Source organism: Passer domesticus, chromosome 1 (assembly GCF_036417665.1).
Source record: "Passer domesticus isolate bPasDom1 chromosome 1, bPasDom1.hap1, whole genome shotgun sequence".
Classification (NCBI taxonomy): Eukaryota; Metazoa; Chordata; class Aves; order Passeriformes; family Passeridae; genus Passer; species Passer domesticus.
The window spans coordinates 39544349-39557930 of NC_087474.1; the positions used below are offsets into that span (position 1 = coordinate 39544349).

Sequence of the window (13582 nt, forward strand, 5' to 3'; positions counted from 1 at the left end):
AGTATTAAAAATTGGAAAGACTACAGCTTATATATTTTTGCAGCTAGAATGCGTCCTTGAAACCTTTTTGTATGTCTTCTCTCTGTCCTCTTTTCCTTTCATTTTTCTAATTCTCTCACAATGAAACTGAGCTGAAGCTCTAAAATCAAACTGAAAGTCATGTTTATGAAGCTGTTTTCCTTCTACACCAGACTCTGCGCTTTCATCCTTTCCCTGACCTTCTCATTTGTCTTGTAAGCACTTCAGGGTAAGAATGGTCTTGGATCATGTGAAACACCTTGTTTGATGGTGGCCCATATTGATATTTGGTTAATGCTACACGTATGATGTATAAAAGTTGTCTTTGAAAGGAGGGTAAAAATAAATGAAGTGTCATTCTTGAATATAGCTTTTGAAATTGATAGCATCAATTTACTAACAGGGACATTTATAAGCATTTCTAAGAAATATTATTTGTGTTTGTATTTCTTGAGCTTTCACTGTATAAACAAGGTCAGTGTAAATTTAATGCTCTAAAAATAATAGGTTTTTGTTTTATAATAATTACAATTAGCTGGGGTAAATTTGCATGGGAAATTTAGAACACCTTTGCCAATAAAAAGATAGCAAGCAAAACCGAAATGAAGAGCAGAATATGGAATAAAAAGTAGATTTGCATGTCTTTGAAGACCAACCTAAATACCTGCTAAAAATGCATCCACTTCTACGCATCTTCTACTCTTTTGAAAATTGATTATTTTTTGCTGCCCTAATAAACCACCCCTAACAGTGAAGATGTTTATTAGGAATATTTTTCATAAAACAAGGACCAGAAGAAGAAAGGTACAACTAAAGTAAAATGAGAGAAGGACAGAAAGAATACATGTGACTTACATATCTGTAGTCCAGGTTACTTTCAGATTAAATAATTGAATTTAAAAAAAAATTCAAGATTTTAGATTTTTTTCCCTAAGTAATTAGAATGTCATGAAATTTTATAGTGTGCTTAGAAGGTTGCATATTTGATATGTAGCTTTGTGATGGCTCAGCCTTAGCTAGCCACTAGATGGAATTTCAAGTCTTTAAGAAATAGAGCTAAACATTGGCCCCAAACTGCCACATACTGTAAAATGGCCATAGTTGATCAGTTGATCAATAAATGTCAATATAATAAAAAGATGGAAGTTTCTACAGTTAATCTTGGGATTGTACCTTCTACACATTTTCAGAACATCCCCTTACTTCTATCATTTATCGATTGTCCATATGATTTATACCCCAGCCTGAAGTCTTACAGTCATCAGTCTTCCTTTTGGGCATTAGGGTGAAATAGCTCTTTCACTGATATCTTTGATGGAATCCAGTTTTTGCTTTTCCCAGCTCCTTACAGGAAACATTCAAGTTAGTTCCAGACCATGTGGCATTATATGTATGCACAATGATGATTTATAGCTGCATTATTTGTATTCTACCCTAAAAGCTATTTTTACGTTGCATTTCTTTCTTTTTTGATAGTCCAGCTCCACAGTGAGAACGTACCAAAACAGTAAATCGAGAGTGACCATGAGCCCTGGCTTTAGCTCCCAGTGGAATAGCAGCCAACCTGCTTGGAATACATACACCTTTCCAAGAGCAAGCTTGCACTACCAGTCTCATGCTAGCTACACCTACTGTGCTGGACATCCTGCTGTAAGTAATGAAAATCTTTTCTGCAGTTACCTGAATGGGCTCTATGATTCCCTGCGAGGTGGAGGCACTCAGGGGCTGATGGTTCAGCACCATTCTCCAGCAGTGTTTATATCCCATGCCAGAGAGAACAGCTCACATATACTAACCCAAACTCTAGAAAAAATATTAGAATGAGTCTTAGACATAAGCAAATGTGAAAGTTTTATGCCTTGCATGAAATTATTGTTGTATGCCTGGGTTTTGGTGTCAGAAACAGTCTGAAAAGCAGTATTACAGATGGCCTCATTTCTGTTTCTGGTGAGCCTGTAAGATGAATGAATTATTCTTTCTATTTCAGACATTTTAAATTGTGTGGATTAGTCAGAGAAGGAGAGCATCTCTTCTCATCATTAGATTTGTTTTGACTCACTGCTTTATCATTAATGTGATCAGTGGTGAACATGCAATCTTGTTGCTAAGCAAAGACTGCTGGTCTTCTATAATTGCATGAACTGGTGGCCAAAAAGAATGTGGAAGGGTGGCTCAGTGTTGCTGTGTGTTTTAATTTGACAGTCATAAAAGGGTCACAACTATAGGCGGACAGTGAATTTTGTCACATTGGTATTGTCGACTGCTTATAGCAGAGCCCTTTCATTCATGTAGTTTCTGGTTTTGAAAGACCCCAAGAGAGTTAATGGGGGAAAATCTCATTAGTGTAAGCAATCTTCCTTTCTTCCCCACTCCACACTTTGTTGTTTTAATGTTTGGATTTGAACTTAGCTTTGGACATTTGGTTATAGAACTTCTTAAAAGACATAGCATCTTAACCTCCTGCCGTGTGTATGTAATGAAGTTTTGCCATCCTGTAGTGAATTCCTGTAGGGAAATGGGAAAGTGCAGCTTTTGGTACAGAATGGAAATTGTGCAGTCTTATTGCAAGATCTTTGTGATTTGATTTAGATTTGCTATCTTACCTGCCAGCAGACTTCTGGACAGAAGTTTGGGTTAGGAATTGTCTCAAACATTAACATGGTAATTGAAATGAAGGAGAGGAATACATTTGTAAAATCTTACTTTTTCTTCTGGGATGATAAGTTCTCAGAATAAATTAAACATCTCTATGGATTCTTCTGTTTGCTTATGTCCATTATGGTGTCATTGAAAATTATAAGAACTGTTGTGAAGAAATAAAAAGGATTTGACATCACAAGGGCACAGATATTTTCTGTTTAGAATGATGGCTCAAAAAGAGTCCCATGACAGCTTAATTTATCTTAAACTGTGGGTATTCAAATCATTAACTGCTTCTTAACTTTGATCAGTTAGAATAAACACTATCCCCTCTGTGACTCAGGGTTTGACTCTGCTTAGCAAAAGAGCATACAAGAAGAATCCTGTACTTCCTGGAAGGGAGCTTAAAATTTGAATTGAAATTTCAGCCTTTTCAAGCTACTTCCACGGTTCCTCTTTCCTTTGTTTAGACTAAAGTTGAGGGTACCTCCACTAGAATTGTGGTACAATATCTGTAGGTTGTACAGATCTATATTATATTTGTTTTCATTGAACATCTTAATATGTAGTCACTGGAAATGATACATCAGTCTGGAAGTTGATTTAGCTGATTGCTGGAAAGCAGAGATTTTAGAATGTGCAGAATTGCACAAACCTTTTTGCAGATTTGTTGATTAGCCCTACCCTCAGTGTCCCTGGGGTTAAACATTCGCAAAACTTGGCACATTTCTTGGTTCTGGCTCATCTGAGGAGCTCCATTGCAGTGCTGCTCAGCAGAGATTGGATAGATTTCTTAAACTGGTGGTAAGAAGCTGTAACAAGTTAGCTGCCATTGCAGTGCCTACTACTGTGATCACATGCTTTTTCTGTACCTTCCCTACTTCTGTATTCTCTCAGGGTGAGTCCATAAGCAGGGCCTGGGCAAGGAACTCCAGGAAAATCAGTTCCTCCCTTCTGCAGCATCAAATGAATTTCAAGTTTCCAAGAAAAAAATAAAAGCCTTAATATTTCCTTGGATATCTGTCTCATGGTATATGATAAAGTTAGACTCAGTCTGGTTCCTGTTTCTAACTTGGATTTGTTTAATCTGAGCTCAAACCAACCTTTTAATGGTAAATTAAAACAATAAAAGCTGGATACAGGGGAGCTTCTTTATTTGTGAATCTTCCCAGTATTACATGCTGAACTAGATATCTACTTTACTTCAGAGGATTTTATTTGCCCTCATCTGACACAGGTTCACCAGAACAAGTTGTAGGTTGTAGAGCTGTATGAAGCTGTTTCTGCAAAACCTCCCACATGGAATACGTCTAAAGATCATTGCAGCTCCTTGACACTTTGGAGGCTAACAAACTTACAAGCGCTGTGCAAGTTCAAGGCAGACAAATGTCAGGGAGCTGGATCTACCCTTGGAGTACTTAAAGGTATTAGTCCCTGAAGACAGTGCCAAGAGAAAAGCTTTGGATTTCTCTACTGTTTGGAGAAAAGCCGAAGGAGACAAAAAAAAAAATTAATTTTAATTGGGCCAAATGTAACTAAAAAAATAAATCAATTCTCTATTTTTTTTTTAATCTAAATGAAAGAAAAAATATCTTACACAGTGCAATGTTAAGAGACCCTTATGACTCTGGCTGGTCCTGAGTATGTCAGAGCCAAAGGTGGGGTTTTTATTTTCTTTTATCAGAGAGCGCCCTTGGCATCTCTCTTCCATAGCGCTGCAATCATTGAGTAAAAACAGTCTTTCCACTCTAGGGAAAGAAAAGAACAGGAAGTTTGTTTAAACAGGGTAATTTTTCAGCTCTTGAGTTATCTAAGAGAAAACCAGACTGCATATCAACCCAGTCAACAGTGCAATGCAGCTTTTGAACAAACAAGAAGGTGCTAATTTCTGGCTATACTGGGAAGCAGGATACCCTGCAGGATCTGTGTATACTAATATAAATGATAATGTGGTAGATGGTCCTTACAGAGAAATTATTTTTTGATATTAGGGGCTTGAAATTCTGGCATTCACACTCAGAGGCTTATAGCCAGAAAAATATAGCATATATTGCTCAGAATAGGAGAAGACACCTAGTCATGCTTTTCTCTTGAACTTTCTTCACACAGGAAGATAAAAAATAGACAAAGTAATTCTGATTATCCCTGCTGGGCAAGATAGGAACCTTTGAGTGATGGTGTCTTTTGAGCACTTTCACATCTACACAGGCTTCCTACCCATACTTTTTCAAAAGTCTCAAAGACTCATTTAATTTCCCTTTCTCCACATTTTGCTGGAAGGATGATAGAATTTCACAGATTTTCAGAAATCCTGTTCATTGAATTAACTCTAACAAATGAACTAAGACTGTACTGTTGTTTTACACAGATCTCATCAGCTTTGGAGTATTCCAGCTGAAATTGTAAAGGAATTTTTTATGCCTTTCTTGGGTATTCATATAGCAGTCTCAGATACCTGCCATGCTCACCTTTGTGAAAGTCAGTCCTTACTTATGAAGGAATTTGGCCATGTGATACTCTCTGATGAAGCAGACAGAACTGTTACAAAGTGTGTTACCCTGCAGGGGTTGAAACCTCTGTTGTATGCCCATGGGAGGGTGAATTTAGCTGTGTGTATTAATTTCTCCATGTGCATCTCTGTAGCATGCACAATGTCTTTGAAATCCTTATCTAGATACCCAACCCAGCGTATGTAAGACTTTCAGCTAGAATCTATTCTGCACTCTAACAGGATTTGGTCATGCTCCACTAGATCAGTGACAGCCTTCAAAGCATGATTGGTTAAATCTGTAGAGTTATTATTTGAAGCTCTACACATAATGTTTACAAGCTGTTACATCTGAGATGTCATATATGGATCAGACAATCAGTTTGCTTAGCAGTCCCCATTCCAACAGTCTGTCCCCAGACTTCTTTCTACGGCTTCTTTAAATGCGTGATTGCTTCTGAAATTATGCTGTTAGTTGGAATGTGAAAAGGAGAATTAAAAAGAAATGTGATGCAGAGTGCTATGAGACACTGCTGGCATTCTTCCACTCAATTCTGCAAGCCCTAGTAGGATCTCAAATCTTTAATCTTAGAAACCTTAAGACCCAGTAGAAGGAGCTGTAGCTCCTTTTACACATTTCCGCTGCCAATCCTTGGATAGAAAAGCAGAAAGGGAGCAAGGCTGTCACTGTGGACAAGTCTAATGGAAGGGCTTACTCACTGTCAGCATGACTATGCAGAGTCCATCAGAAAAATTTCCAGTTCCAGGTAGGTAAACCTCATTGCTGATGACAGAACTGCCGGACTGCAGCATTGCACAGCTGTAATGCTTTATGTAAACTGACTGTTCTGATCATTACCACACAAATTGGATTAACATCTGTAGTGAGCTCTCAGTGACTGACTGTTTAAACAACGTATTTTGTATACATTTATAAAATTAGAAAACCCGCCATTTTTATGGGATTAGATAATACAATGTTTAGGAACCACCTAGGGGTGTGAGATACAACTCTCAATTTGTAGGTATACATATATATAATGGCTAAGTTATTAGTTTTAAGTGTATATATAGAATTATATATATGTTTATATATAAAACACAGATCAAGCTTTTGGCTAAAATCTTTGCAGAATGATGTAAAAAGGTTCTCAAGGCAGGGCTGGAGCTGATTATCAATCTCTAGTTTTCTGATGTGATCCTGTTCTCTGAAATGTAAACCTAATTAGGAAACACACTTTTGTAAGTGAAATATTGTACTCAATGTTGGTTCTATAACACCAAAATAAGACCAACAGAAGCAATTTACTGATGCATACCAAATTCACATATCAAACCAAATATGAGATGACCATACATTATAATGCAAAGGTAATGCTTTAAGAACCATCTTTCTCTAAATTCAGGAAGCATGCAATACATAGCATGGCTGTCCTATTCCAAACAGCCTTTATTTCTCTAGAAATATAAGTAGAAAAGAGCAGTGATCAAGTTTGGTTTGTGGTTTTTTTTTAATACTAAGATCTTTCCAGTGAGTAATTCTGTTGCACCTCTCCTAGAGAGAAAGTGCAAAGAGTGAAATGCTTATGCAGTATAATCCTGTCATCACTAATTTCCAAGATATCTGTTTAAACAAAAGCTGTCACTTTCTGATCTGACTTGAGCCTCCTGCCTGATTCATTTTGTAATGTCACGAACAGTGGATTGTGGATTCGTAGAGCAGAGCTGGTCTGATTAGAGAGGAAGAAACTTCTTTTTACACATGCACATCCTTATAATCAGCAGTGATGGGAAAGGAAATAAATAGTACAGTAGGCATGAATTGGAAGTGTCTCTCTAAGAACCTCTCAATTACACTTGCAGTTCTGAAGTCTTGGCTTTCTCTGTCCTTGGTGTTAACCCTTTCTTACCTTCATAGGCCTTTCATGTGAGACTGCTCCCTACCACTCTCTAGCCAGTATTTCTTTGGTGCTGCTGGCCCTTGTCATTATAATGGCCACAGATGAAAAAAAAGTGGAAATGGGCCCAAGAAATTATACACTCTTGAAGGACCATTGAACAAAATATCTGCCAGATGTCACTTTGGTCACAGTTTTACAGCAGATAAAATGTAAAGGATGTGTTTTGATCTTCTAAAGTTGGTGACAGCCCCAGCTTTCCCACATTAATAAATCTGGGGAAAGATCAAGCACTGGCTGGAAAGAAGTAGGAAAGAGAGCTCCCAGTCAGAAGTAAAAGATAAGTGTATTACCAGAAGCTATTTTATGTAGTTGTTGACATGTTCCTTATGAAATTCTGCAAGAACAAGTGAGAGTATAAAATGAAGAGGCAGTCATTAAAGTGGGAATCAAAAGGATGACATCTCTATTGCTAGGTATCAGTTGTGCTGTAAGAGAGAAGCTGTGCCAGTTAGGAGAAAAGTAATGAAGGATTGTGGAGAAAGGAATATTTTTAATTGACGAGATGTTGTAGCTATCAGGTGCAATGAGTAGCTTAGTGATCAGCTGCAAATCCATATGCTAACTGCTGACATAAATTATTTATTCTGTTTATCTATTACCTCCATCTACAGGAACAGAACCTCAAAAACATGAACTTATTAGGCCGCTAACGTAAAACACATTTTCACTGTGGCTTGGCTTCTTTGGAGAAGAGAGGGTGGAAATTTCAAACCCCCAAACAAATATGCCTCTTAATTAACTTTTCTCACCATCTGTGCTTACTTATAGCTGAGGCAAGCGGTACCAGTGACTTGTGAGATTGCTTTCAATGCTGCCTCTTTAGGCCAGCTTTTCAAAGCAGCAATCACATGCAGTTAATTCTGATCAGATCAGCTTATCAGCTCAGTTCATTGTAGTGCTTTCATAATAATTCGTGTGTGACAGCCCATTAAAACTTGGCCAGGCCTTAAAAAGAAAAAAAAAATCACAAAATCCACCAATGGGTTTTACATTCCGCCTTTGAGTTATCCAGCATATCCGTTTTGTGTATTAAGCTTAGAAATGGAACTTTAGTGAAGGGTTGTAGGGAAAAATCACCAGCAATATAGAACTCTAGCCTAAGTAGTTAACTGTATTTTACCTCAAAGAGTAGTTTCATTCAAAAATGTGTAAATGATGCTGTAATAATTGTGTTAAATGCTGTCTGTGGCTCTGCTTGGCTCCTGCGAAGGGACAGTGCTGTGGAAGCTGCCCGCCAGGTCTGTGCAGTGTGTGAAAGGCCACTGCCCACGGGTGGCTCAGGTTGACCAAGTGAGTTTCTCTGTTCTGGAGTACTTTTGATGGATGGCAATTACAATTTGAAGTTGAATGCCCTTCTCCAAAAGGGCAGTGCCTCTCAGGTGGGAGGGAGAGCACTGATAACACAAAACCTTTCAACTGACTCACAACAAATATTTTTCAGAAAGTCTGGGGAAGTGGAGAAGTTCCACATAAGTGAGTTTAGCAATGTTTGGTTTCAGAATTCTGTTTTTTTATTTATAAGTTTTAATGTTATTTTAATGTTGTTTTTAATTGTTGTTGTAATGTTATTTTTTTCTGGCATCCTCTACTCATTTACACATCACACATATTATATTGTGTCATTGTTTCTCTTAATCTTAACAGATTAAGAATTTTGTAGATTGATGTTTGTTGATGCCTTTTATTGATTTGTTTCCTGTGTGTAATTTCACAGAAAAAAAGTTAAATTTTCTGCAAAACCACAGGACAAAATACTTTTTTTCAACAATTAATGCTAGCAAGATTGGAAAAAAATTCCCCTGTAAATAACTGGGGCTCTTATTTTCAAGAAGAAAGATTTCTTCATGGGAAGTATAATTGATATCTTTTAAATTACCAAAAGTACTTACACAGATATATGCACAGCACTTATTTATTGGTAAAATAACTACTGCTGGAAAGTTTCTTATCACCTCCAAATGCTAATAAAGTCAACCATTTTGGAGATGTGAACTTTTTGTTTATAAACAGACTCTATGGGAAGCAAGAATTTTCTTGCCGATTTTACATTTTTTAGTGTATTCAAGTGGAAGAAGAGACAGAAAGATGGTATTTTTAATAGACTTTAAAAACCCAAACCAGATGCTACTTTTTTTTCTTCCTTTCTTATTTTCTTTTTTTTTTTAAGAAAAGAAAATTCCCTAAATTTAGACTGTAAAATAGGCTTGTAGGAGGCAGTAAATACAGATCTTAGTAAATGTCTATAATTTACAGCTACAGATATATATCTACCTATACATATCTCTATATGCATTTCTGTCTGTATTCATGAATGTGTGTCTATATATATGTATATACACGCTTCCAGTGTTTGTTTTGGTTTTCTGCTTTAATTTAGCAAATAGGAGATGTATGGTTCTAATTTAGCTCCTCCATCTCATTTTCAGTAAGCCAGACAGGTTGTCTTTAGGATTTGTTAGTTAAGGTGATGAGTTCCTTCAGGCTCCAGAGAAAATCCTGGTATTAGGGCTTGACAGTAGATGCTACAAACTGCCAACCTGTCACATGTTTTGGAGGCACCTGACACTTTTTGAAAGATTGATTATCGCAAAAGGCCAGCAACTGTGTTGCTTTCATTTTAAATAATTAACACGCTCAGACAACTTCCTTGTATTGCAGCCTCCAAGGGTGAAGGGTTTTGGACTAGTCTGAGCAAATACTGCTTCAAATAATTTTGCTGATGGACTCTTTCTCTTCTCTTCTCTCTTAATTTTAATTGGGGTTATTGATTTAATATAAACCCACCCAATTCAGTGAAGGCAAAAGGGATGAAAATTTCCTTTTGCCCTTAGACCTATCTTCTTGCCTTGAGGATTTATTTACACCAGGGATGCTATTCAGCAGCACTGTTGACAGCGAGTTCTGTTTACAAAGGGAGATGGAAGAAATGCATGTCTGTGGGAAATATTGATTTGTCAAAATTGAAATGTTCTTTTGATGACATTTCAGTTTTTTTACCCTTGATAAATTTCAAATGTTGCTTTACTGTAAACCCAAATGCTGACCAAAGATCATTTGTCCCTTGCTGATTTCTGACATGTGTTCCACCAGCAATTTACCACTCTGTTGTGAACACATGATCTAAAAAAGATCAAAATCCTATAGTTCCTTGCATGCCTAGTTTTTTAAGCAATCTAAATTTTCATCTTTGTCACCTTTTTTGTCTTTGTCACCTTTGTTGAAATGTTTGCTCTTGCTTTTATTAGCTGGGTTTCCTCTAAAAAAACCACCTGAGAGACATTGTGATGTGTGTCTTGGGCAAGTTTTTCATTAATTTCTCTACTTTTGTCTAGTTTTAAGGTTTCTGTCGGCGAACTTCATTTTGAGGAGACTGAAGGTGTTGTTTAGAAGGTATTTCTGCATCACTCTTTAAAGAGGGAGCTGTAGTTTTTGAGAGGAAAAACAGAGATCCACAAAATAACAGGCTTTATTTATTTCTGAAATCCAGAGAACAGCTCATCACAATGCTGTGTTAACTTTTTCCTTGATAAGGACTCTATTAACCTCAGATTTGTATCAAAAATACCACAAAAGAAAGTCCCTATCACAAGGCATGTAACTAGATGGGACAGAAAATAGGAAGGCAAGCAATGGTACTGAAAGAGATCCTACCCTGAGCTGTTTGAGAAAAAGAATGGCAGTAAGCTTTGGTTTTCATTCATTCCAAGTTGGTACCTTATCTGACAAACCTGGCTCTTTTCTGTATTTTTCCAAGTATATAACTAGGCTTTTTTTTTTTTTTTTTTTCTAAAACCTGTAATTATAAGGTGGTGGAGATGTTTTAGTGAAGCCCAAACGTTCTAGCTGAAAGGAGGCATGGTTAGTTACGTTCTCTGCTTTCCACCAGTATGCTGTATCAGGTTCTCATTAAGGCTGTTCAATACAGACATTTGTGTTTTTGGGAAAAGAGACTTTGCTTTCTGCAAGGGCATCTCCCCTCAAGGCATCACTCCTTTGTTTCCTTTTTTCCTGCTTTTATTTTATTTGGGGGCTGTCAATATTTGAATGTAGTTTTCCATGGCATTTACCCTTTTAGCTGTAAGATGGACTGCCTGGATTTTTGCTGAAGTGACTGACAACCTTTAGGTTTCAAAAGGAGCAGAATATTTTTCCATTTATGTACAAGTACCTCTCTTCCTTGGGTATGCAGTCAGCTTCCATGCAAGAGGAAAAAAATTGTAAGGGTCTGAAAATATTACAAAGGTCCTTGCAGAGATTCTCTTCAGTATTTTCACCTTTCATGCTTTTTTCTCGTCTTTTTGAGCATTAGCCCTCTGGCATGGTCAGGTACTGGGAATTTCCTGGCACCAAAGGCAAATACTCTGTTGAGGCTCTGTCCTTCTGCCCTGGTGACCTGTCCCTGGATTCCTGCCAGCATGGCTTGCTCTGCTGAAACCAGAGCTGCTGCAGATCTCTCAGCCAGCTGCTTGCAGTCAGAGAGAGCAAAACTCAGCCTTTCAGTTCAGAATGGTCATGAAATCTTTACAGTGGGACTCTGTCTTAAAGGTCTTTTGCAACCTAAATGATACCACGAACCAGTGACACAGTGTCAAGGTTGTCAGGAAGTTCCAGCATCTGCTCTGTGCTAGGTTCTCCTATTGCATCTCTGTGTGGTCTTGGAAAAGCCATGTGGTTTTGTTTGTTCCCCCATCCTACTTTATTTCATTGTTTGTATCCTGTAAATGAGAACATTTGCCCACAAACACTTAAATGTGTCATTGAGCTTTTTTTTTTTTTTTTTTTTTTTGTATTGTCAATGATTTATTTCAAAAGCAGGATCTTTTAAACTTCTAGAAAGCACCTCAGTTTTTTGCTTTGTTATTAGGGCAGTCTCTCTTTGAAGACTTCATTTTCTTCAGAAGCTGCACTTGTAGAAATCCTCATATTGTATACAGCTGGGTGAAAGGTTGGATTGAGTTGTTTTCCTGCCAAACTATAAAGTGATTTTCTTTTTAAATCTTTCTTTCCATTTGGCTGCTACTTAATGTCTTTTGTCTGCTTAAGGAGGACAGGTGCAATTATTCACCTCTGAGTCCTGGGAAAGAAATAGTAATTCAGCATGGTCTCTTAGAAAGGAATGTAATTCACTGCTCCATATACAGTACATTATGCAAGACAAACAGAACTGTGGAAGCTGTAAAGGGGAGCATACGATGAACAACGCCTGATACCAAGCTGTTTGTCTTAATATTTTGTTTGGGAGTTGGAAAGTAAAAGAATTAATTATATATTGAAGCTTGATAGAATTGCCTTTTCAGGCTTCTAAAAATCTCTTTGCACTGCTATGTGAGGAAAAGGATGTGTTAGCATTCTCCAACTACATTGGGATGTAGATTTTAAAACAGTGATAGTAGATCCATCATTACTTAGATAATTTAATATTTTTTTCTTTCATCATGATGAAAATGGGGACCAAGATTTCAGAAGTGTAGCTCAGAAGCTATTTCTGAAGAGTGAAAGTTTTTACCCTTTCCTAAAAAAGCAAACCTGTCTGCCACTGAGTTACAACACTCAGGCTACATAGGGATTTCAGCCCAGAGTGAATATATTCAATATATAATTAATAACTTAATGATAGAAGAGACCTGCTTACAGAACAAAATTCTGCATTGGGTAAACAAACAGTTTCTAGCTGTGGTCACGTAGAAGTGCAGAGCAGTTTTGTCCCATCAAGCTTGTTATGTGAGAATTACACAAAATGAACAGATTTATTTTAAAGCTATTTAATTCAAATTAAAAAAAAATTCCCACTTGTTGGGCAAATAAGTCAGATTACTGCTTGTTCATAGTAAAGTCTTTTCATTTCAGTCCTTATTTTTACTTGCTGATAAGTTTATGACACTTGTACTTCCTAGAGAAACCTGTGAGGTCTGGTGTGATGCTAAAGGGATGTTGTTCTGTAATTTTGAACAGAGTCCTTTTGGCTCCTCATAGTCAAGAAAGTCAAATGCATTTATTCATCAAATCTTTTCCTCCCTTGAAATGCAAGACAATGATCTATGGAATAGATGCCAGTCTCTTCTGGCAGTTAAATGTTCATGCTTCCCCACTCCTCCTGCATGCTCAGTTACATCAGGAACAGAGACATAAACTTGATGCTTTCCAATAGAGGAAGAGAAAATATCTTCAGAGAGAAGACTTTTCTGAAACATAAAATGGAGTAATTTTGTGATTCTCTGCCATGACTCTTTTTGGTCCCCCTCCACATGCCCCATGTCCCTCTATACCTTCCTCCCCACCTACCCCCTTTTTTTTTCCCTCTTTTTTTTTTTACCAGAGAAGTTAATTCAAGGTAAAAGGGGCAATAGAAGGAGGATAAGCATTCAATTTGTTGTTCTTACAGCCAAGTATTGTACAGTAGGGAAACTGAATATGAAAACTGCGTCTGCATATGGTAAGATGTATAATTCCCTTCAGAGAAAATACAGTCTGCTGT

General features: G+C 37.2%; 1 protein-coding gene across 8 annotated transcripts in view; it reads left to right on the plus strand.

Moving 5' to 3' along the window:
* RBMS3 (RNA binding motif single stranded interacting protein 3) overlaps positions 1-13582 on the plus strand; it is a 704594-nt gene that overhangs the window by 213464 nt on the left and 477548 nt on the right. For 7 of the 8 annotated variants that reach the window (XM_064415155.1, XM_064415140.1, XM_064415145.1 and 4 more), the window contains one exon: positions 1495-1668. In XM_064415155.1, coding sequence (XP_064271225.1) covers positions 1495-1668 — 174 coding nt within the window. The remainder of the gene's footprint in view (positions 1-1494; positions 1669-13582) is intronic. The other variant, XM_064415166.1, reaches the window with a different exon arrangement.